The sequence below is a fragment of the Lucilia sericata genome, unplaced genomic scaffold (genome assembly GCF_015586225.1).
Source record: "Lucilia sericata isolate MDLA Ls3-8-SP2 unplaced genomic scaffold, ASM1558622v1 Contig000053F_arrow, whole genome shotgun sequence".
In the NCBI taxonomy this organism is placed as follows: domain Eukaryota; kingdom Metazoa; phylum Arthropoda; class Insecta; order Diptera; family Calliphoridae; genus Lucilia; species Lucilia sericata.
The window spans coordinates 215,610-241,691 of NW_023994089.1; the positions used below are offsets into that span (position 1 = coordinate 215,610).

At 34.3% G+C, this 26,082-nt stretch overlaps 1 protein-coding gene across 1 annotated transcript in view; it reads left to right on the forward strand.

The window, feature by feature from the left end:
* The first annotated feature begins 3,115 nt into the window (after window positions 1-3,115).
* LOC119616036 (homeobox protein Hmx) overlaps window positions 3,116-26,082 on the forward strand; it is a 37,125-nt gene continuing 14,158 nt past the window's right edge. Inside the window, exons 1-4 of the mRNA XM_037972180.1 lie at window positions 3,116-3,235; window positions 11,549-12,650; window positions 18,840-19,018; window positions 25,870-25,977. Of these exons, the coding sequence (XP_037828108.1) occupies window positions 3,116-3,235; window positions 11,549-12,650; window positions 18,840-19,018; window positions 25,870-25,977 (1,509 nt within the window). The remainder of the gene's footprint in view (window positions 3,236-11,548; window positions 12,651-18,839; window positions 19,019-25,869; window positions 25,978-26,082) is intronic.

Genomic DNA, 26,082 nt, shown 5'->3' on the forward strand with positions numbered 1-26,082 from the left:
TCTATCTGGGATCAGCGTTTCAAAATTTCCGACATATTTTGTCTCTGGTATGCGATCGGGCACTTCCGATGATAGTGTATAGCCTTCCAATGTGTCCAGTATACATTGATGCCACATCCTATAACCGCTTTTGGCCAGTTCGTCTAAAGTTATGAGCCGTTCGGCTGTAAGTGCCGCCTCATATCTTATACAGTGGACGTCCAATAGTACGTATACTCTTTATTACGAATATCCAATAATACGAATGGCAAAATTGTTGCATTGTCTACTCTATAGTACGAATAAAGTCACAATTTTTCTGTTCGATAGTACGAATAACGCATTTTTTATGGGAATTTTGGTTTTATTTACGTATGAATGAAGTTTTTATTATGTTTTTATTTTATTATTTCGGAATCATTCACCTTAAGCTCAGTAATTTTGAAGTTTTTTTGTATTTATTACAAGTGTTTTGTATTTTTAAAAATCCTATACATACAATTTACTGCATGTATATTCACAAATCAACAATTATTTAGTGTTATTAATTTATTTTATTGGAATTTTGATGACCCAAGAGAAGAAATTAAATTGGATGATAACGCCAATGAGGAAAGTATTTTATTAGTTCCCGACAATAACTCTGCTGAGAACAATATTGAAGCCTCAAAAGCGCTGTTATTGAAAAAGCCGTAAAAATCATTTTACAATGTAATAAACATCGATGTTAAATGATGGATTTTTTAATAAGTAAAATGATATTTATATACATATGTATGTATGAACTGTTAATTTTGAAAGTAGTGTGACTCCACATTCCAAACAATGGGTTTAAGGATAACTATTCTAATTTTTAAGAGAAAATTATAAATTAGAGAATTGTGGTATATTCCATTCAAGTTTCTAATAAAAGTTTTATGTAATCTGAACATTTTAATACATTTTAGAACACATATGTAAATTGCAAATTGTCTTTGGCACACATCTTTTAAAAAACATTAAAATTTAAAACCTTCTACATATATCTCATTTCAACCATTGGACTCACGATACTTTCAAAATTAACAATTCATATACGTAAATATGTCCCTTTTATGCCTGTTTATGTACAAGAAATTTATTTAAAATAATACACATTTATTATATTTTGTTCCGTTATGTAATTTTTCATGAAAAATAAAACAAAAATAAATAAAATCCAATATTTTATGTGTATTATTTGAATTTAAACATACAAAATGTGTTGTTCAATAATACGAATTTTTCGGTATTACGAAAGGGCCTGACACTATATAATTCGTACTAGTGGACGTCCACTGTATATGTTTCAATGGGTGGAATATGTAGCATTGTTTCCAGAGCCTTGGTTGACGTAGTGCTCATGGCTCCGCTTATACACAAGCAGCATGTACGCTGAACTACCTATAGTAGTTTGATAATACACTTATATCCAGAGAAGTCCACCAGATTATTGAAGCATATCTTAGAATTACACTTTTATAGAGCCAATGTGTCATAGTAGGACTAAGGCACCGATGTACCTTGTTAATCCTTTCCTCTATCTTAATTTCCCGTCAAGTATTGCACCTAAGTATTTAACTCTGTCTGTCACCGGTATATTCTAGCCCAGGAAACAGGACTTAAAATACTAAGCAATTTTTGTCTTTCAAAAGTACCCGTACATTCTTTCAAAATTATAGTTTAAGGTTAGGTTAATATGATTGCCGCCATAAGCATAGGTCCTGTTTTGATGCGGTTTTATAATCACACTAATTCATCATATTAACGTTGCTTTTAAGCCATTTCATTGCCTTAATAAAGGCGTAAATATTACCTAAATCTCCTTTTGACAGACAAGTCATCAAAAGCAATGGTTTATAGAGTAGAGATTTTCTGAAATTAGTTGTTTTCCCCTTGGAAGAGGAACACCGATGTCTCAGTTCCTATTGTTGACGCTTTGCTAGTCCTGACTTGAGTGTTCAGTTTCCACTTCAGACCAAAATTTAGCAAATATCTTTTAGTGAACAATATTTCCAACCTACAATCTTGACACCATTTTAATGAAGTTCTAGCACAGATTCAAAACCAAGGAGAGTAGTATTGGATGTATGCTACGTCATGTAAATTACGCTTTGTCCATTACTTTTAGCAAATTGTTTATGTTGTGACTTCAGAATATAAGTTAGAGTACTCTTCCATATAGAGTGTGGTATGTACTTCACTTTAGAAATGTTTAAAGCGCCAAAACTGGATCCTAACGTTATTCTAAAACCAACGGGTAAGATAGCCGCTGGATAATTCTCCAATTGTTTCCAGAAATTAATTACAGATTCATGTTTAATATTGTTAAAAGATCTTTCTATATCTAAGAATGCAGATAATGTATATTCCATTTAATTTAGTGGGTTTTCTATAAGACTGATTTACCCTTGATGCAGGCATGCTGTAAGTGGTACATACATATGTCATCTCCTTTCTATTTACTTACTCGGCTTGGTTGGTTGGTAGTTCAGGCTACAATAGATGCACACGTAGGTCCTTTTGGTCCCTTTGTGATGCCTGTAAATATACTAAAAGAAAAGAGGAAGAGGACATAGAAAGTTATGGTAAGATAGTGAAGAGACATTAAGGGATATTAATAGTAGTAGAAGATACTGAAAGACGGAGATAAGATAGACAGAGAGAGATTAAAGTACATAAGCGGAAAAGAGTCTCGGACTCGAAAAAGCTACTAATCAGTGCTATTTGAGTTTGTCTCGTCAAACCAACCGCAATGCCTGATAAAGGCATTCGGGTTATCTATTATAGTCCCTGATAATTCTGAGGTGTCCTCCAGAAATCGATATCCCAGATACCGAAGTCCAGTGCCGGACAGTGGCAAAGAAGATGTTCTATTGATTCCTCTTCTTCCTCATCTTGACAGCTTCTGCAGTAGTCGTTATAAGGTAATCCAAGTCGCATTGCGTGGTTACCAAATTTACAGTGACCAGTGATGACAGCTATAGTTTTGCTGAGTTGGGTTCAGCTGTGTCTTAGAAGATGGTCCGTGCGCTCTTTATCAAGCTTTGGCCATATCTTCTTTTTTTGAGTACAAGTTGGCTCAGTTTCCCATCTTGCCTGTGAGAGTTCATTAAACATGTTATCCATAAGTCTTTTGCATACTCCTATCGGAGTTCCGCTGAAATGGTCTATGTCCGAGTCGGGCAACTGCGTACCCGCCTTCGCGAGCTCGTCAGCGATACAGTTACCCATACGAGTACGATGTTTAAATGTCTCGCCATCCTACTTAATTGCAGCTTGACTGTCGGTAAAGATTAGGATATCTCTGTTCGATATCTTATGATACCAGAGCCAGTTTGCCGTTCTTTTTATGGCCGATATTTCGGCCTGGATTGGATTACAATCATTACCGATTCTAAAAGTAATCCTGATTCCAAATTCTGGAATGAAAATATGAATGAAACTGAAGCTTCTCTGGAGGAAGGGCTTGGAGACGCAGTAATCAATATTTACCGGGAGATTTCCTATCCTATCGGTAATACTAGCATGTCCATATGGTTTGTACGACCATGCGTTTATTGCATTCAGTCTGAATGCCATCGTAAGTGCTATTTTACCGGCCAACAAGTCCGTCGGGATCCAATTAAGTAGCACGAATAGGGATTTCGTCGAAGTCCCAGCGATGCAGTTATCAGGATCGACATTTTCCTTAGAACCTTGTCAAGGATTTTACAATTTGAGTTTATATTTAGTGCTTTCCACCAAAAGGTAGCTCCATAGAACAGAATTGGCCTGATGACCGCTTCAAAGATCCATTTCACTAATTTGGGTTTTATCCCCCATTTTGCTCCTATAGCTTTTTTGCAAATGTAAATTGCCGTTATGGCTTTTGTAGATCTTGTTATGATGTTGGGTTTCCATGATAATTTACTGTGATATTGTATTCAAGTGGATTCCTGATACTGCTACCACAACATCATCTGCATAGGCAACAGTTTTATATCTCATGGAATCCAGTGTCTTGAGTAAACAGTTAATGGCGACATTCCACAATAATGGAGAGAGAACACCTCCTTGTGGTGCGCCTCTGTTCACCTTTCTGTGGATCGTTGCTGTGCCCATATTGGAACAGATGACCGTTGTTTCAGAAGTTCTCCTATAAACCTTGTGATTGAGGCATCTACATTAAGTTTTTGCAGAGCTGATAGAATTATCAGCTCTGAACACTAACGTGTTCTCTCCAAATTCGAGTGATTTCTCTATGTGACCAACTAGAGAATGCAGTGCAGTCTCAACCGATTTGCCTTTGGTGTATGCGTGTTGAGAGGGCGATAGGAGAAACGGGTTCAGTGACGTTCTGATATGAACGTCAATGATTCTCTCTAAGGTTTTAAGCAGAAAGGAAGATAGACTTATCGGTCTATAGTCCTTACCTTTGGTGTGTGTGACTTTCCCACTTTTGGGAAAGAACATTACTTTGCACCTAATCCATTGGTCAGGTATGTAGGACCAGGTGAGGCAGGCTTGATATATGGTTCATAGCCAAGGTGTGATTAGATCTATGTTGTTTTGTAGATCAGCAGGTATGATACCATCCGGGCCTGGAGATTTATATGGGTTAAGAGTGTTAATTGCCCATTTAATAACATCTTCGTCGAACTGAAAGCCGGTGGGATGCTGATAAAAAGTGCCTGATCTTGCCGTTGAGTTGTCCAGAGGCGAGTTACCAGGAAAGTGAGTGTTCATCAATTCTGTTAATGATTCATGTACGCTCGTTGTCCATCTACAGTCAGGCTTTTGAATGAAGCTCTCAACGGTCTGTGATTTTGTTAGGATTTTACGCAGGCGACTGGTGTCAGAGGAGTTTTCAACATTATTGCAGAAATTCTTCCAAGACCTGCTTTCGGCGTTCCTAACCTGATTTTTGAACCTATTCAAGGAGGACTTGTATAAAGACCATTCTCCTGATCTTTTGGCCTGATTGAATAATTTGCGGCATTCTTTGAGGGTCTTCGCTATTTCGGGGGACCACCAGGGTGGTTTTCCTTTCCTCCTTGGTATGGAGGGTTTGCAGGTGACCTCAGTTGCTTCTTGGAAAGATCGGGTAACTTAATTTACCGCATTTTCTATATCTACTGTGTTATTTATAAACGTGATCTGCTGAAAGAGACAATTCAGGATCCGGCTTTGTTCAGTTTGTTTTCCTTCTGTTTAGAAAGGGTAGATTCCTCTCCACTCGACTTAGTTTTAAAGAAATTTCCACACTTCCTGGGATAGTTCTTGGTATGATTTGACATGGGGTCTAACCAGAGCACCCCATAATCTGGTACCACGGGTGGCCAGTTGCCCGCAGGACAGTGTCCTGGATGGTCAGTTGGTTGAGGTTGCTTCGGCATTCACGTAGTAACTGTGGTTTAATAAGTTTCTGTCCTAGAAACTAGGAGCGGTACAAACTACAGGGCAAGGCTGTGGATTAATAAAATGTTGGAATTGAGCTGATAATGCAAAGATTGGGTATGTGTTGGAGTGAGATGTACCATCGGTTACTAGTACCTGATGGACAAGAGGGATCTGATGAGATCTCGGAAGGAAGAGTGGAGTAATGATTGAAGTATCGTTTGAAGGTTTTTGATGTGTTGTGGAGTTGTAATACCTTAATCTTTAATTTATCGGCGATTTTCCTTCATGGTTGAATGTATTAGAGTTTACTCTCAACTTATCACAGTAGGACCTTGTGCCCACTGAAATATGTAAGTCTGTTAATTAAATATAGATCCGTGTTTTCATGTTAATAGTATAAATATCCAGGCCTTGTCTTGTGCTTCTTCAACAGGATGAAGAAGCAGTTAAATATGTGGTGAGTATCATGTGAACCTTGACCACGAGTCGGAAATTCATTAGGGACGGCACGGTCTATTCGTGACCAATATGTACATACATATATCACTAAGTGAAGGTGATACACTGTAGCAGCATATGTAGTAGGTTTTTATCCATACTTCAAGTGCTGACGGCTAACGCTTTGAGGATCTTGTTTCTATGCATAAGATGAGGAAGTAAATAGGCTGTCAAATTTGACACTGCGCGCAGTGTAGAACTGATGTATTTCGTCGAAATAACCATTCACAAGAACGAATAATTCATAAACATTCTGGCCATACAGAGGAGTTTAGAGATGATTGTACTCCGCCATGAGATACGCAGTATATCCTCGATGAGTAAAGCATGGCTATGGTATATCCTCGGCAGGTTTTCTTTTTGAAGTTTGAAAAACGCTTCGTTTTGAGTTGTGTCCCATCAGGGTCGGAAATGGGGATATTGGCAAACTGAATCGCGACATTGTCATCTTTCTTCATCGGATTGGAGAGAGATCGAACTGTAGATAACAACTTACTAATAACTGAACTCGAGTTGCAGTTTTTCAAGTGATCTAGGCATCTATTCCGCTTGCCCTCTTTCTTGGTTCAGCTGGGTGAGTATAGGATCGCCTGGGTTGGTATTTCGGTTGTCATCTCAATTATCTGACCGCACACGTATATACGACCAGGAACTTTTTCACTGCATGGTGGACGTTGGATGGAAATATAAGATTATTGAAGATGCTTTCGGTGAATTCTCTGAAGCCGTTCTATATACCAAGCTGCTTTATCTGATTCTCACACCCATACTTTCAATACAGCTTAACTACCTCGAGCTTAACTACCATTCGCTCATTCGTTGCCGATTATTCTCGAGTGAAACAGTTTTGAAAAGGAAAACATTAGACTTATCGGTCGGTAAGCCTTTGTGAAAGGCTTCAACCATGCAACAGCAATTTTTGTACTTAAATGGAATCATTTACACATTATACTAGAGGTCATATACATATAGAACCATGGCGTTTCGGTTTCCAATTTTCTAACCTTTTCTCCTTTTTAAAGGAAAGTGTTAAGGATAAAAAAATTGACTTAATGAAAGTCCTCGCAAAAAATGTAAAATTGTATCACAGTGTTATAAATAAAATTGAATAAATACTTTATTCTTTTTTTAACTTCAAAATACAAAGTACATATTTAAACAATTATGCTACGACCTACTTTAAAAACTACAATAAATAGGAAAATAAATGATGTTCCACATTTTAAACGCTTAACAATATACATACATATTTTTGTAGTTTTTACAAGTGCAACATTATTCAAATTATAATTTAACAATTTTTTTTTTTTAAACTTAAAGAGAACTATGCTAATTTATGTTTTATCTACACAATTTCTTTTACTTTCACTGGACACAAACAATTGAAATAAAAAATTAAAACGAGATGTTAAAAATATTTTTTACTTAAACATCCATTTAACCCGCAAAATATTTTTCTCAATTTGATAAGAAGAATATATTACATACAGAAATAATAAATATAAAATTGAAAGAAAATTTAAATTGCAAACATGTGGCATATACACACAGCAACAAAAACAAAACTAACAAACGGAAAAAGTGTGTCAGACATTTTATATTAACATTCAATAGTATTTTACGCTTGTATTCTTCTCTTTTTTCCCATAATTTCTTCTTTTTTTCTATTTTAAGTTTTTTGTTGACAAAAAAGTGTGAAAAAACTAAATATTGCAAATATTAACACACATTCATACATCTACCCTACTCCCCCCTCTCAATGAACATTTGCAAAAATATACACAAATTTGACATTTGCTTTTGAAAACTGTCTAAAAAGCAGACAGTTATCAATCATGTGTTTCTTGTTTTGTTCTTGTTGTTGATGTGAAAAAGAGGAAGAGACAAAACAAGTGCAGTTGTTGTGTGCGAGTGCGAGTGTGAGTATAATGAATTCAATTCCTTTTGGGGGTTTAATATTTTGTATTTGTACAAAAATAACAGCAACAACAACAACGATATTAACAATATAAACGATGGCTACACTACTTGTTTAACAACTACAACAAAGCAGGCAGCAAAATAACGAAGGAAAAACAAAACAAATTGTTATTAAATTAAGGGTGGTTAGAAAGAGATAACAACTCCATGCAGAGAAAGCTACACACACACACAAATATAAGAAAGAGTAAATAAGATAGAGAGCTGAGGTTTAATGTGTTCCCTGTTTCAGTCTGTTTTAAACAATAAATGTTCCTCTGGTTTTTGTTGTATTTTATAAAATATAAGGAGAATTTACATTTAACACCCCCAACCAGTCAAGGTACTGCAACAGGAGATGAGATGATGAGCTGCTGGCGGTGGTGGTGATTTATTTTACGAAAAGTTAACCATGTTCAAATCCGGTTGTTACCACCATTAGGCGAAAAACTTGTCAATATTGTTAAGGTTGATGTTGCTGCTATGTCTACGTCGCTGCTGACGTTTTTTTTGTCAATGCTTATGATCCTTAATTTCGTTAAAAGTTTTTTGCCTGCATTCATTCATCATCATTTTAAATTTGATCGGCTGCGTATACGTATCACAACACAATTTTCAACTGCTCACGTTCCAAAAGTGCAATAACAAAAAACAAATGTGCAAAAAAGAACGAAACGTACAAACGAGACCGGATTTTTAACAAATTAATTGTGTTACATTCCGCCTATTTTATTTATTTATTGTTGTTGTTATTGTGTTTTACTTGTCCTGTGTCGTGGTGCAGCGTAAACCCTAAAACGCCGACGTTTACGTAAGCTTTATAAGAAAACTTTTTTATTCTGCTGCCTGTGTTTTTTTCTCGTATATTTGCCTTCGTTGTGACACAATAGTCCATACAACGAAGTTTTGGGCCACGTCCGAAGTTGGCATATGTCGAGAACTTACAACTGGTTATGTGTTGTTGTTGTACTTTGTGTTTTTTGTTGTTGTTGTGTGTATTCCTTTGCCGCAGTCTATCATCATTAGTTGATGCTGGATCGAGTTAAATGAAAAACGCAAATTTCATTATTCGCCAAACAGTCGGTGTCATCGTATTTATACACACACAGCGTATATTGTTGTTGGGCTTGTTGTGTTTTTTTCTATTTGTTTGTTATTAAAATTAACTCTTGTCGTTACCAAACTACCCAACCAAACAACCAACCAGCTCGTCTAATAATACCTGTAATGAAAACTTTGCCAAACAACACACAACCATGCAAAACTTTGTCTCGCTGTTTAAACGGAAATCAAATTTTCATTATTTGTAAACATTAGAAAGTATTGACAAGACTACCACTACTCAACTAACTACTCGTAATAAATAATACTGCTGATTTCAAAAAAACTATTAGCTTTTTTCTCGTTTACAACGTAACCGCCGTCGTCAGTAGTAACACGTTCGCTACGTTATAATTCTCCAAACGCTAAAGTGATTTTTAAACGTAGTCATGTGCAAAAATATTTTTGAAATTATTTTAAACTAATTAAGCAAATAATAATAACAAAGTTTTGCAATAATTAAAACAAACAACAAAAGTGATAAATATACATACATACACATACATATAAAAGGAACCCCGGATTTAATTAAAATTTAACCATAAAAGATTATCAATATCAAGATAAATTTATATGAATTATAGAATATTTAAAGTGCTAAAAAAACTAAATATTTAAAAACGAAATTTCATGAAATAATAAATCATTAAAAATTCAAATTTTTCAATTCTAAAAAAAATCACAAAAGAAATATTGAAAATCCAACTGCTAAAAAAACATTTTAAAAATCTTAATGATTTCAAAAAGCGACGGTAATAAATCAACAATATTCTAATTGATAAAGGAATTAACACAATTTTACCAAAAAAAATTAACAAAAACTTAAAACAAAGTTTTAAAAACTAAATTTAAATAAAAAAATTAATACAATTTTTGTTTAAATTTATTAAAAGTGCACAATTTCTTAACATTCAAAATTATTAATAATGGGACAACACCCATTCAGCACTAAAGGATTTATTGCTCAGTTTTGATTTATCTAGAAATTGGTCGCAAGTTCTAACCAATAATTATTGTTAAAAAAAGAGATTATTTATACGGGAAAAAGTATATCGAAGTGCGAACTGGGTTCGAATAATCGATTTGTTGTAAAAATATAAAAAAAGTTAACAAAATGTGTAATATTATATAGTTATATAAAAGTTGTTTAAAGGTTTCTTATTGAGATATTAATTATCTCAATTGAATGAATTTCTCAAGCACATCAGATTTTCGAGATATTGTGACCCTATTTTTGGCTATATTTGAGACGTTTTAACAGTGCAAACCGCTTTATTTATAAAATTTGCTAAAGCTGGAGGTCCACACCATGCGTTATACGCTTCTTCGCATTCTAGGCGGCTGTCAAAAAGTTGAATCAATGCTGTTGTGTGCTAAAAGTTACATGTACAAAAACATAGCATGCCTTGACGCGTAGAATGCTTAAAGTAGATCTACTTTCTACTTATCTAAGCGTCATAAGCGGCGCACGAACATGACAGCTGATTTTGACAATTTATATTCTATTTTGAATGTGTAGTATCAATTTTAATAAACTAAAACGAGTTAAATTGTATAAATATAAATAAAAAACTTAAAAAACGCGAAGTTCTTTATAAATAAAGCAAAAAATTGACGCTTAAGAAGCGTTGCATGTAACTTGATGCGTAGGATGCAAAGAAGGTATGAAAAGCACGCAATACTTTGACGGGAAAACGCGTAGTGTGGACCTCCAGCTTAAACCTCTTTTACATACATATATGTATATATCTTCTTTGATCACATTCAAGTCATTTATGACATAAATTGATCATATATGCGTTCATTTTTTGATCATAAATGATACTTTCGAAATGGTACCCTAGCCGTGACTCTTCTAAAGGAGTCTTTTATGAGCACTTCTTTTGATTAGTTCCGATTAATTTTTCAATCTTTTATTAGCCATTTTTGAGTCGAATTACTGGTCGTTTTAGAGTCTTTTTCGAATCATATTTTAGTCATTTTTAAGTCTTTTCTGAGTCATTTTTATGTGTGTTATAAACAAATACATCATCCGACTGAGCGAAATATAATTACAAAATAAATGTATAAACAATCATGTTTCGAACACCTAGATGATATATTTATGATTTACATAAATCCTTTGCCGCGGAATAATTGTTGTCCTATGTAATTATAAAAATCCGACGGATTATAAATAATATTTTTACAATTCTTTTACTTTTTTTAGGCGCTGAAAATGTTAACAAAAGTACGATTGTTAAAGAAATTTAAATAAATTAAATATTGGGAAAAAATTATAAACCTAAAATAAAAACTATAAAAATCAATATCTTAAAAATTTTAAAACAAAACATCAAAGAAATTTCTAAAAGAAATCTAAGTTCAAAACACTTATTTATAAATTAAAGAAACAAAAGTGAAAAAAATCCATAAAATAATAAATTTTCATTAAAAAATAAGAAATAACTCTCCAAAATAGTGTTAAATAATTTAAAAATCAAATACAACATATAACAATAGAAAAGTGAATTAAAAATAATAATAAAGGCTTCTGCTAAAATAACCAAAAGTTTTTAGAGAAAGTTTAAAAATTACCACAACCTACAAAATCTAAAGATTTTGTAAGTAGATCACTTTGTTCGCCCCCCCTTTTGTTTCGTTGGATTGTACGATTGATTTTTTCAAAACGTATATCGATTCGCGATTTTACGCCGGCCACAAATTGGATTTCAAACAACAAAATTGTGCCGGCGGCCCTGGTTCAGGTGGTGGAGTCGTCGGCAATACTAACAGCCATCAAACACATTTGACAGCTCCACTGCATGGCCTTGCCACACATCCAGCGGCTCATCAAACGACCAGTCATCATCATTCTCATCTAAATTCACATCATTCGAATTCAACAGCGGCTCTTCAGCAGCATATAGCGGCCAGTCAGCAGCAGCAACAACAACAACAGCAGCAACAACAACAGCAGCAGCAACAACAGCAAAGTACTCCTGGATCAACGACGGTATCTTCACAATCACAATTGCACTCCGTTGGCGGCACTAACGGCTTAAGTTCCACACCCAACGGTGCTAATACCGTTAATACCGCCGGTTCTATTGGCAATTCATCACCTTCAGCTGTCCATCATAGTAACGATACCCATTCGGCTGCCTCTGTAGCCGTTCCTACCTCCCTTAGTGCCCCCTCGTTGCCACATATTGCCCCACCTAGTTTGGGTCTGAGTCCCCAATCTTCAGCCGATTCACAACAATTTAATATATTTCCTGCCATTTTTAGCCGCCAATTGAATTTCTCAGCTGCCGGCGGCTGTGGTCAAACTAAACTAAGCATGGATGAGTTGAGACCAAATTTAGTGGGCGGTCTATTGGGGCTGCAGCAGGGTTTGCTGGAAGATCATGCCGCCAATATGCAACACGGTGGCGTGCCTCAAGACACCAAATTCATGTCATTTCAAGATAATCGGCTCATGGGCATAAGTTCCTCACATGAAAATCGCCTTTTGGGACTAGCCTCATCTGTACAGGATAGTCGTTCACCCGCCATCCATAGCTCCTCCATCGATAAGAACTCGCTGAATCATCAGCGTAAATGTAGCAGTACACCGGAGGATTTTAGTTCGTTGTATTCGGGACTACCAACACCTGGCATTGATACATCGTCGCATCATCATACACCCGCTCATACACCACCAACAAGGCTGTCTGACCATACGATATCCGGTAATTATCCTGCTTTATACCTTTCTTTAATCCTTTAAGTATTTGACACGTTCTCTTTGACCCCTTTGTCTCCAAGTAAATGACCATTCACTCACTTATTTTGAACAATTATTGTAGGTGTCCTTTTGTCTATATTGCTGGTGTTTTGTATTGAAAGTTAATCTCCCAATAGGATAATTATGCTCTTTGTTTGGTCGTTTCATTGTTTTGTCCTTTTATCGTGGTCTATCAATGAACACCAAGTATTTGAGTGTACACACGCGCTCCGGATTATTATCATCTGTGTAATGTTTTGTATGACTCTGGGTATTTAAGGTCTTTTAATTGTTTGCAAACTACAAAATTTGTTTTTGCTTCTTTTTACATTGTTGAAATTTGAAACTTTGTTCTTTAGATACGGGCATAGAGGTATAAGTAAAAGGTGTGAAAATTTTGCACTTATCGTCAGTAGTCATTCAAAATAAATCGCTTAATTGAAGTGTTAAACCTAATGTTTGATTTGCTAGTTTAAGGATCTTAGTGACAGCTGTTTTTAGCGTGTGTTGGTCTTTTTGTTAAGGGGTTTTTTGAATTGAAATGCAGTGAAACGATAATTATAGAAAAACATCTTCCGAAGAAATATATCTAGGCTTATTATCGTTCGGTTTTATGGTGGCTAGGTGAAATAATGGACCGATTTCAATCACTTTCAACAGCCTTCGTCATTGGAACCAGAGAACAGTATGTGCTAAATTTTAAAAAATTATTTTGAACTTAATCGACCCAAGAAGTGATTCTGAGCAGATTGGTATACTTTAAGGTGAGTGTAGGTTCAACATCAGCACAAACGCATAATACCCTCCCCATTATAGTGGTGTAGGGTATAGAGTAAAATCAGCACAACTTGTGATGCTTAGAAATGTTGAAAGTAAACCAATTTAAGCATTCAACGCGTTAAGGCATCTTAAGCTTTTGTGTTTGTAACTTGCAGCAATCAACCACATTGCATCGACCAAGATATATTAATTATAAGGTAGTGTTATCAGAACAGCTGATCGTTTTTTGCTATTATGTTCATTTTTCGCCGTGGTGTATAATTAATGTCAAACTTTGTTTACATTTTGTAAATATCAAAATTTGTTTTCATTTTGTTAATGTCAAACTGGTTTCATTTTGTATATGGGAATTTTGTGATTAAAGTGAAATTGTGTGATATAAAATATGCCCTAATTTTTGTGTTTTTAATCTTTAAAAGTTAAAACATCAGAATAAATTATAAACAGATTCAAATTTATAAACATTTTTTGTTTAATATAAATTCGCTTTGATTTATTTGTCAGCTGTTTTTGAAATATTTCCCTTACAGCAAATTCGCCTTCAAGTGCAGGCACAATGTCAAACTACATATAAAAAAAATATAACCAATTGCTTGGTATTCTGAATTCGCCGATGACACTACCTTATAAAATTAATATACCTTGGCATCGACCTTGCTGACAGATGCGAATTCTACGTAATGCAAAAACATACAACAGTAAAACTTTAAAATTATACGGAATGCCAAATAGAGAAAATTGAGGTGAAATTCTCCCAAGATATTTGAATCTAATCTTGAGAAAAGTTTGGCAATGACAAAGAAAGTGTTCATGAGTTTTACAGTCCTCTCCGCATGCTTTAAATTTGTCAAAATCCGCTCGTCCAATTTTGTACAGTTTTGCCATTAATCTGAGTGTCCACTCAGAATACGTGCCACCATACTAAACTCGGACTTCTAAAAGCATTTTGTGATTCCGTTACACAACTAAACATTGGAGGTAGACAAACAAAAGTATATATATTCTGGGTACTTATTAGATTCTAAAGCGGTGTAGACATGTCCGTTCGTCTATTGAAAACGCTATTAATTGGGCGTAAAAGGGATGAGCTAGAGGGCTTCAATTTTCTAAAGATATAGGGACTTATTCATAACAATTTACCAAAGGTTTATAAGACAAACTTTCATACAAACTTTGTTCTATAAACCTTTGATAAATTGTTGTGAATAAGGCAGATATTCTTTATTGATGTATTTATTGCACATGCTAAGGTCGCAATTTTCAAGATAATTTGATAAAATTTTGGTTGAAATCGGTCCATTATTTCACCTAGCCCTCATACAACCGGATCCCTCGAATAGGACTTTTGAGCACATAATTATGTTAAATGTTCTAGTATTTCATGGACATGGACGAAGCATATTGAAAATGGTTGAAATCGGTCCATTATTTCACCTAGCCCCCATACAACCGTACCTCCCGATTTGGGCTTTTTATGCCATAATTACGTCAAATATACTATTATCTCTCTAAAAATTGGCACAAATAAGTTTTATATAAATATAAATGACACTGCAGATTTTCGTAATGATCGCCCCTTATTTGACCCTAGCCCCCATACAAACCCCCCTTCAAAAAATGTCTTAAACGTCTAAAATTGACTTGTAACCATTTGTATCGCAATGAAACTCAACATAATTAACTATTATTTAAAAATATATCCTTTTCCCAAATTTAATGAGGATCGGCCCATGTTTGACCTATACTCCTATAAAAGCCCCATTTAGAAAATTTCGTTTTTATTAATAAATTGCTTAAATACTTTGGAATTAAGGTAAAATTCAACATAAAAGTTTCTTTGTGAAAAATAAAATTTTTTAAAATATACTCATGGTGTAGGGTGTTATATGGTCGGCCATGCCCGACTATACTTTTCTACTTGTTAGAAATAAATATGTATATCACTCTCTCTTTAAAAGTTAAGTCCATAATTGTCCATAGACCCCATCATAAGGTATTTAATTTTATCAATTTTGATACTCCAATATTTTGTAAACAAGTTATTATGTCTGTTAAATAATAAAAATTTGTTAAATTACACAGTGAGACAAAATTAACGAAAATTTAAATACCTGGAAAGTGGTACTATTTTTCTGAAAGCATCATTCAGAAAATCAGTTTTTGAACAATTTTGTATCAAGAAAATATCAATAACGTCTTCAATAGTTAATGGATTTCACAGAGGAAAGTTGCGTTTTACACATGAAGAGACATAATATGTCATATTATGTAGTTTTGTAATGTATATATAAATAGTACGGTTCCTATATAAAATACTTTGTAAAAACATCTCCAAACTTGGAAAACGGTGCAAAACTAAAATCAAAAATATGTTTGCCGATGAAATGCACACATAATTCTCCAGGTTATCAATACTTAAAAACGGTTGAGATTCAACTAAGTTACTGACTTTGAAGGTGTTTGGCACATTTCAAAAACTGGTTCTTGTTCTACTCGAAACCAACTTAATGTAAAATAGTATTATTTCCCAGGTATTTATTTTGTCACATAGTGTTATCACAAATTGTTTTTGTATTCCATTACAAATTTCAAATTTTGTTGTAAAAATTTGTAACAATTAGTAACAACTTTTTGTTAGTTACAGTATTAAATTTTTTTTGACATCAAAAGCACATAATCTTAGTATTAATTTAGTAAAATATTACGAAGTTTTTCTTTCTTCTAAATAAAGTTTGTTATTTCTTTACGTCTTATAAATTAAGAATTTTTAAGCATCACCTTTGATAAGAAATTACTATATTTTAAAGGAATATAGGCCGAATCTGGCATTTCAAATCTAATAATGTTATATTGTACGTGAGAAGTTTTATAACCTGCTTTGTATAAAATTGCTTTCCCTAGTCGTATACATTTCTAACAAGTCTCCGCTAGGCATTTTTTATCATATAAAGACCCTGATAATAGATTATAGTCCTTGATAATTTTAAAGTTATACTGTTTGTTTGTTCACGAAATCACTGTTTTACAACTCTGGCATTGTAAGTTGGAGTATAATCATGTTGGAGGGTTCACGGTATGGGTCCAAGTTAGTTGTTAAATTGTGATGGCGACTTTTAATACTGTATTGCACGATGCATTGTTAGCAACGGGTAAATTGTCAGTTCAGACGGTTGTAAGCCCTGGTTCACACTGGTAAACTTTTGATTTTTGTGTGTGAGAGAAAGAGAAAGAAATATCAATCATCTCTTCCTCTCACACACAAAATCAGAAGTTTCTCAACAAAAGTTTTCAAGTGTGAACCAGGTCTAAACCTTACAATTTCGTAACCAGACAATAAACTTATCTGCTGTTTGCACTGTTATCAGATTGTTATATGGCAAAAGTTGCCACATCTTATTTTAGCTGCACCGTGTTGCCAATAGAAAACATTTATCTGACAATTTGTTTACACGATTGTTACTGCCGGTCCACACTAGGAAACTTTTTTTGGGAAACTTTTGATTTTGCGTGAGAGAGAAAGAATATCATTCATCTCTCTCGCGGTACGGAGTTTCTCGTACTCGGAAACTTGTTTTGTTTTGTTATTCTTCTCATTCGTACAACAACAAATCAATGCAATTAATACGTAGTTTCTGAAACAAAAGTTTCTATGTGTGGACATTAAGGAAACTTCAAAAGAGAATTAAGAAAAAGTTTCTCAACAAAAGTTTCCTAGTGTGGACCAGGTCTTAGATGTCTGACAATATTATTGTTTTACAATATAGTGGCAATGCTTTTTCTGGCAACGTTGCAAGACAAAAATTGTATGTTCACACGGTCATACTATGAACTGACAATTTACCTGTGTGTATACAAAGCTTTAGTATTCTTTGAAAATTGGAGGCGCTGTACTTTAAGATAGTAATGCAATGGTGATGTCTTTTGAAGTTTTCGAAAAATTATTTGAATGGACGAATTTGAAAACCCTTTTTTTCAATTTTAAAATACAACTGTTTATCGACGCGAAGTGCCAGATTCCGCATATATTTTCTTTAAATAGTTTTATTAATTCCCTATTTAAGTGGTACATAAAAAACTCTTAAGTTATTATTGGTAAAGACAAAATCGTTCACTTTTTTAACTTATAGCGAATATGAGCTTTAAAAGTCCAAAAATTTCTAAACTTCCGATATTGATAAAATTAAATTCCTTATTTAAGTGATCCACAGTGTAATAATACCGATGTTATATAAATATTTTTATGGTGGGTATCTAAGATTAGCAAGTATACGCATTTTTAAGGTTCATATTCGATGTGGTACGGATTAATATTGTACGATTTAACTCGAAATTTTTACGATATGTAAATATTTTGAATTATAAAAAATTATGCAGATGATACATCTAAATGCAAAACGATCCATTCCAAAATACCAACTATTTAGCAGCTCGTACTTACACACATAATTGGAATGTATTACAAATTTCTTGCTATTTAGCCATTTAAATTGTTGAACAATATCAATTTGCATAAAATCAAGGTTAAAAAAATAAAAACCAACAACAGCAGCAACAAAAAAATGCTAACCTTATAAACATTTTACTAAATACCTGAATGTTGTATTAAATTGTTACCTCGATTAATGAAAAACATTTGCATAAATTATCCCAAATTGCATTGAATATTCATGTAAAAGATTCATTCTTAAACCTTCGACTGTCTGTTCACCCGAATGTCTGTCCATCCGTCTGTCCAACCAACCATTGTGAAAAGAAAAAGTCAACAAATCTTTTGCGCAGGACTAAGGATAATAAACCTTTTTTTCAACTAATACACGTGTAGCCAGCTAAACTTTCTTTCTTAGAGAGTAGACATTAAAAAGGAAGACTGCAGCAAAAAAAAAATGGTAACAAGTACAGAAGTTAATTTTAGCAAAATGGCTGCGTGCTAAATGTTAAATAGTCAAATATTTTGTTGGCATAAAAAAACACGAAGACCAACATCAGAGGCCACCAAAACTCATCTTGTGGCCGCAGTGTGGTTGACGTTTTTTACTAATTATTCAGCATTTTTAATAAATTCATGTTTCCTTTAGCCAGGGTCACCTAGTAAGCAGCGCGTTAAAATGCCAAATGAATAATAAAACGATTACTTCTTAGAATAATATTCAGGTGAAATAGTCAAACAGACCGACTTACACAAACACATACACACTTATCACTTGAAACATTTTCACTTTTCATCATTTGACGTTAGATTAACATATTTATATGAATATTTATTTATTTAGCTTCATTATAATTACATTTACATTTAGGAAAATGAATTATTGTATTTAAACTAATTTATTTGTTGTTTCTCTACTCTTTCGTACACATGTTACATACAAAATAGCGGAAGGAGCCTTTAAGAAGCTGAAACCTGAACCTAATTCGGGTCTTTCAACTGTTTCTGCCGGTGTGACATCACCAGGAAGTGGTTTGTCATCATTAAGTCAACATGCCGGCCATACCCCAACCACAGCATCATGTCCCACACCAGCGAGACGAAGACATCGAACGACATTTACACAGGTCAGTAACACATTTACATACATACATATTAGGGTGATCGACTCGATTTTTCAACCGGTTTTAAAACCGGTTTTTTCTGCTTTACCAGTGTCGGTTTTTTCTTAATGTTGATTTTTCGAATATCGAATAACCCGGTTTTTTCACTTTTTAAAAACCGGTTTCGAATACTTTTATTTGCTTTGTATTCAAAGATTATTAAAATGAAATTTTTAAGTAAATAATAATACAGCCCGCCTAAATTTTAAAAATATTCGAGTCGAGGAGCTAGCGTATATTTTTCTAAAGCTCCTTTGGTTAAACTTTTTTGATTTTCCTAATTAATTAAAAAAAATTATTTGTAAAATTGATAACTGTTTGATAAAATGTTATCAATCTTAAGATTATATTCCAATTACAATAATTAATTTACGGCTGAAATTTTATGGAAGTGTTGGAATGCCTATGCAAATTTCCTAAACAGGATTACATAGTACCTTATGTTTAACAGAAGTGTCCCACTTTTTTCCTAATTTTTTTATATTAAAGAAATAATGTAAATCAGACGACTAGATCTAAAGTTATAGTCTTTTAAACTGTTAAAAATCATTTCGGGCCATGTTTTATTAATCAAATTTAAACATAAACATTAAGTTTTTCAAATTAAAATATATTTTTTATTTATAATGAAAAACCGGTTAACCGGTTTTTTCTGAATTTGAAAAATATCAACCGGTTTTTTTTAAATGTCAACTATTCGAACTATTCGAAAACCGGTTTTTGGCAAATGTCGAATAATCGATCACCCTAATACATATGTGTATCTTCATATACATACGTACATAGTTGTAAGTTAAACACAAATTTCAACAAGAATTGAACCACATGAAACTAAACTTGAAGAAAATGTTGTGTTCGTACAACATTAAAGATACTACACGAACGTGCATCTTTATAATTAGTTCAATTTTAATATAAAACTTTTTGTATACAAATCCAAAAGTAAAGTACGACTACGTGCTACGACGTAGCAACTAGAAGTTGTCTACACAGTCAAATATTTAAGTAATTTATTTAGAAACAAACATTTTTTGAAAGTGTTTTTGGCATATATTTGTGGGAATGTATTAAGGGACAAGGATTTTTCTATATATAGTGGGAGTGTTAATATGTATAAGTTTTTATATATGTTATTTTTGTATACGTACATTTATTTACTTTACAACATGTGTGAGAGTTTGTGGTCTTTGAAAACTTTTTTAAAGTTTTCATTTTAAATTTAGTTCAACATTAAGCCATACTTTACAATACAGTATGATCAAGAATTTGTTGCACAAAATTAGCATTAAACAACATTTATCTAGAACTCTCTTATCTCGACAACAGGCATGGAAAATTGAAATTTAAGAAGAGTACTAACTTATAACAAAAATAGACTAAACTACCGACTTGACTAAATACTGAATTCCAGACTCGAATATAGATTGGATTATAGACTAGACTATAGTCTAGACTATAGACTAGACTGCAGACTAGACTATAGACTAGACTATAGACTAGACTATAGACTAGACTATAGCCTAGACTATAGACTAGACTATAGACTAGACTATAGACTAGACTATAGACTAGACTATAGACTAGACTATAGACTAGACTATAGACTAGACTATAGACTAGACTATAGACTAGACTATAGACTAGACTATAGACTAGACTAGACTTGTGATGCGTCCATGCCAAGAAAGAGATCAAACCATAGAAGGAAAGAAAACTACTGGTGGAATGATAATATATCAGCCCTTAGAAGCGAATGCTTGAGAAGTAGGAGAAAATACAAAAGAAGCAGAGGCAGACCAGACTTCATAGCTAAAAGGGAAATATATCACGAAGCCAGGAAAGGCCTACAAGAAGCCATTAGACGTAGTAAATCCGAGTGCTTTAAAGAACTATGCAACGAAGCCGATGCAAATCCCTGGGGTAACGCATATCGAGTTGTAATGTCAAAGCTAAAGGGGAAGAGGTCAGCCCAAATAACATGCCCTAACCTTATTAGAGAAATAGTATCCGTTCTATTCCCGGAAGGAGAACCGTACTCAGAGCCGTATTCAATCGTGCAACAAGGCGAGATAGAAGTGACAGAGGAGGAAATAATAAACCTCTGTGCAAATCTAAAATCAAGACCAGAGATTTTTACCAGACTGTTCAGCAGAAGTCTCAGAGAGGGGAAATTCCCCGAGATCTGGAAGAAACAAAAACTAATTCTGATACCAAAACTAGGAAAAACATTAGGTGAACCACAATCATACCGACCAATCTGTCTACTCGACACCTTAGGCAAATGCTTGGAACGAATTGTCTATACGAGACTGTTAAAGGCAGTAGAAGAAACCTGTGGGCTATCGGATAGGCAATATGGATTTAGAAAGGCTAGATCAACAATTGATGCAGTGAATTTCGTAACTGAAACAGCTAAGAATGCAATCAATGGAAAAGGCAAGAATAGATATTACTGTGCCATAATTACACTAGACGTTAAAAATGCTTTTAATTCTGCGGGATGGAAACACATTATTTCCTCGTTAAGATCTCTTAATGTCCCCGACTACCTTATTGCAATAATAAAGGATTACTTCTCAAACAGAACACTGTGGTTCGAAACTGACAATGGTACGGAATCGTATAATATTACATCAGGTGTCCCACAAGGATCAGTCCTAGGACCACTCCTGTGGAATATTATGTACAATGGCATATTTGACTTAAGAATCCGTCGGATGAATCCAGTTATATGCGAACGAATCAATTGCAATTATTAGAAATTGGATGAAAGATATGAATCTGAAACTTGCAGAGCATAAAACGGAGGCAGTGCTTATAAGCGGAAAGAGGAAGAGAGAGACTCTTTCATTTACTGTGGGGACAACTGAAATCAAATCGTCTGAATCTATTAAATACTTAGGTATAATGGTTGACGATCGCCTAAACTTTAAGAAACACATAGAATATACATGTGAGAAAGCAACAGCTGTATCAAATGCCTTAGCAAGAATGATGCCAAACATCGGTGGCCCACGACAGAGTAGAAGAATTTTAATTTCAAGGGTAACGAACTCAGTTATTCTTTATGGAGCACCAATTTGGGAATGCGCAATATCTGAAGCATCTAGAAAAAACATTTCTGCAATACATAGAAGAAGCTGCCTAAGAGTATGTAGTGGTTACAGGACAATTTCTGCAGAAGCAGCAAATGTAGTAGCGGGCATAATACCTGTGGACTTAGCAGCCAAAGTACTATCGGCTGTCTACGAAGAGAAATCTAGAAACCCACATATCCCAAAGGTGGAAATAAGCCGGATAGAAAGGGAGAAAACTATGAGGAAATGGCAGAGGAGATGGGAAAGTACAAGTAAGGGTCGATGGACCTTTCAACTAATCCCAGACATCAATATATGGATAAATAGACGCCATGGTGAGCTGAACTACCATTTGACGCAATTCCTTACAGGACATGGTATCTATAGGAGCTATTTATACCGGTTTGGCCATGACAACTCACCAAGATGCCCGAAATGCCCAGATCTAGATGAAACAGTAGAACATGTCGTTTTTAATTGCCCACAATTCTCTGGACTACGAAGCAGGTTGGAATCGTGCATTGGCGAACAAATAAGGACAGACAATATAATAGAAGCAATTCTAAAATCAGAACATAACTGGTCATTGGTGAACATGTACATAACTTCAATAAATATAGCTCTGCGAGATGCAGAGATTATTCGCAAGGCCCAGAACGTGGCCTAGGAGACGAACTCTGAGAGTTAAGGAAGTTCAGCGTCAAAGCTGACCACCCCGCGAAGTAGTACCTGGTGGCAGTTCCGCGGAGTGTGGTGTTGACGATGGAGGTGGTTTTAGTCGGTAGGAATCCGACATACCCTTTATGGGACCTATGTAAGGTTTCCTCCTCCACTATACAAAAAAAAAAAAAAAAAAAACTAGACTATAGACTAGACTATAGACTAGACTATAGACTAGACTATAGACTAGACTATAGACTAGACTATAGACTAGACTATAGACTAGACTATAGACTAGACTATAGACTAGACTATAGACTAGACTATAGACTAGACTATAAACTAGACTATAGACTAGACTATAGACTAGACTATAGATTAGACTATAGACTAGATTATAGACCAGACAATAGACTATAGACTAGACTATAGACTAGACTATAGACTAGACTATAGACTAGACTATAGACTAGACTATAGACTGGACTATAGACTAGACTATAGACTAGACTATAGACTAGACTATAGACTAGACTATAGACTAGACTATAGACTAGACTATAGACTAGACTATAGACTAGACTATAGACTAGACTATAGACTAGACTATAGACTAGACTATAGACTAGACTATAGACTAGACTATAGACTAGACTATAGACTAGACTATAGACTAGACTATAGACTAGACTATAGACTAGACTATAGACTAGACTATAGACTAGACTATAGACTAGACTATAGACTAGACTATAGACTAGACTATAGACTAGACTATAGACTAGACTATAGACTAGACTATAGACTAGACTATAGACTAGACTATAGACTAGACTATAGACTAGACTATAGACTAGACTATAGACTAGACTATAGACTAGACTATAGACTAGACTATAGACTAGACTATAGACTAGACTATAGACTAGACTATAGACTAGACTATAGACTAGACTATAGACTAGACTATAGACTAGACTAGACTATAGACTAGACTATAGACTAGACTAGACTATAGACTAGACTATAGACTAGACTATAGACTAGACTAGACTAGACTATAGACTAGACTATAGACTAGACTATAGACTAGACTATAGACTAGACTAGACTATAGACTAGACTATAGACTAGACTAGACTATAGACTAGACTATAGACTAGACTAGACTATAGACTAGACTAGACTAGACTATAGACTAGACTATAGACTAGACTATAGACTAGACTAGACTATAGACTAGACTAGACTATAGACTAGACTGTAGACTAGACTATAGATTAGACTATAGACTAGACTAGACTATAGACTAGACTATAGACTCGAAGTTAGATCCAAGTATCTTGAAAGTAATGTTATTACGGAAATGACATTCCCGACTAACACTGATTGGAAAATTCTTAGGTATTACATCCAGTCTATAGTCTAATCTATATTCTAGTCTACAGTCTAGTCTATAGTCTAGTCTATAGTCTAGTCTATAGTCTAGTCTATAGTCTAGTCTATAGTCTAGTCTATAGTCTAGTCTAGTCTATAGTCTAGTCTATAGTCTAGTCTATAGTCTAGTCTAGTCTAGTCTATAGTCTAGTCTATAGTGTAGTCTATAGTCTAGTCTATAGTCTAGTCTATAGTCTAGTCTATAGTCTAGTCTATAGTCTAGTTTATAGTCTAGTCTATAGTCTAGTCTATAGTCTAGTCTATAGTCTAGTGTATAGTCTAGTCTATAGTCTAGTGTATAGTCTAGTCTAGTCACTGTCCTGTACACATGGTCTACATTCGTCTGAATCCGCACGTCCAATTTTGTATAGATGTGCTCGTAATTCTGTGTGTCCACTCAGAATACGTGCCATCATACTAACCTTAGACTTGCTCATTTTTTCTCGTCTTGCTCACATCAGGCTCACCCCATTGGTATTTGCTCTAATATTCCGCTTGATCAAGACATTCTATCTGGGATAAGCGTTTCAAAGTTTCCAACATATTCTGTGTCTGGTATGCGATCAGGCACGTCCGATGATTGTGTATATCCTTCCAGTATACAATGATGATGTGCCCTATAACCGCTTTTGGCCAGTTCGCCTAAAATAAAGTGCCGTTCGGCTGTAAGCGCAGCCTCATATCTTAAAAATGTTTCAATGGGTGGAATATCTAATAACGTTTCCAAAGCCTTGGTTGAAGTAGTACACATGACACCACTTATACCCAAGCAGCATGTACGCTGCTTGGGTATAAGTGGTGCACCGCCTAGCTTCTCCTTCCTCGTTTTCAGGACTTCTTTTGAGATACCCTTACCTTCGAGGCTGATTTCGCCGACGTGTTCGTCTTCGGAATATCTGGCTTGATGAGTAGATCAACACTTGCCGCCGGATTATTTAGACCCTGTACTATAACTTTTATCTTTTTATACCCTTCACCTTCGTGAGAAGGCTATATATAAGTTTGTCATTCCGTTTGTAATTTCCACAATATTTTCCTATCCTATAAAGTATATACATATATTCTGGATCCTTATAGATAGCGGAGTCGATTAAGCTATGTCCGTATATCTGTATGTGTGTTGAAATCAATTTTCTGAAGACCTCAGATATCTTTGGGATCTCAGTCTTCAATAATTCTATCTGACATGCCTACCCCCACGATCTTCTGCTAAATAGATCCAAAAAAAGGAGATTTTTTTGGAAATTCGAATGATTAGAGTTTTAATTGGGGTAATAACTGTTTTTGGTACTTTTTTAATTTTATCTTTTAAACTAGTGAACGTGGAAATAACACTTTTAATTCATTCGTAACTTATCGAAAAAAAAACGGAATATAAATTAAGTACTTTTGGGATATTCAGACGATTGTTTAGGAATGAAAATTTTACCTATTTTTTGTACTTTTTTCATAAAACATAGTTTTCTATGAGTACCATGAATATAAAATTTTCATTTAGTAAAAGCTATATTTAATTCAGTTGTTAAATACGTTTAAACGAAAGTATAAACTTCTCGCGCGTCTCTCCTGAAAACGAAACATCCATTTGAAACCAAATTATTCATTAATAATTAATGTTTTCTTCTTATTTTAAAATTTCAGGAACAATTAGCCGAATTAGAAGCAGCTTTTGCCAAATCTCATTATCCTGATATTTATTGTAGAGAAGAATTAGCGAGAACGACAAAATTAAATGAAGCTAGAATACAAGTAAGTAGAAAAATTTACATAAAATTTATTTAAAAATAAATATTTATTAATAAATCAAATAGCAAAACGCTAATCAAAACCAACAAATAAATATTAACACAAAAA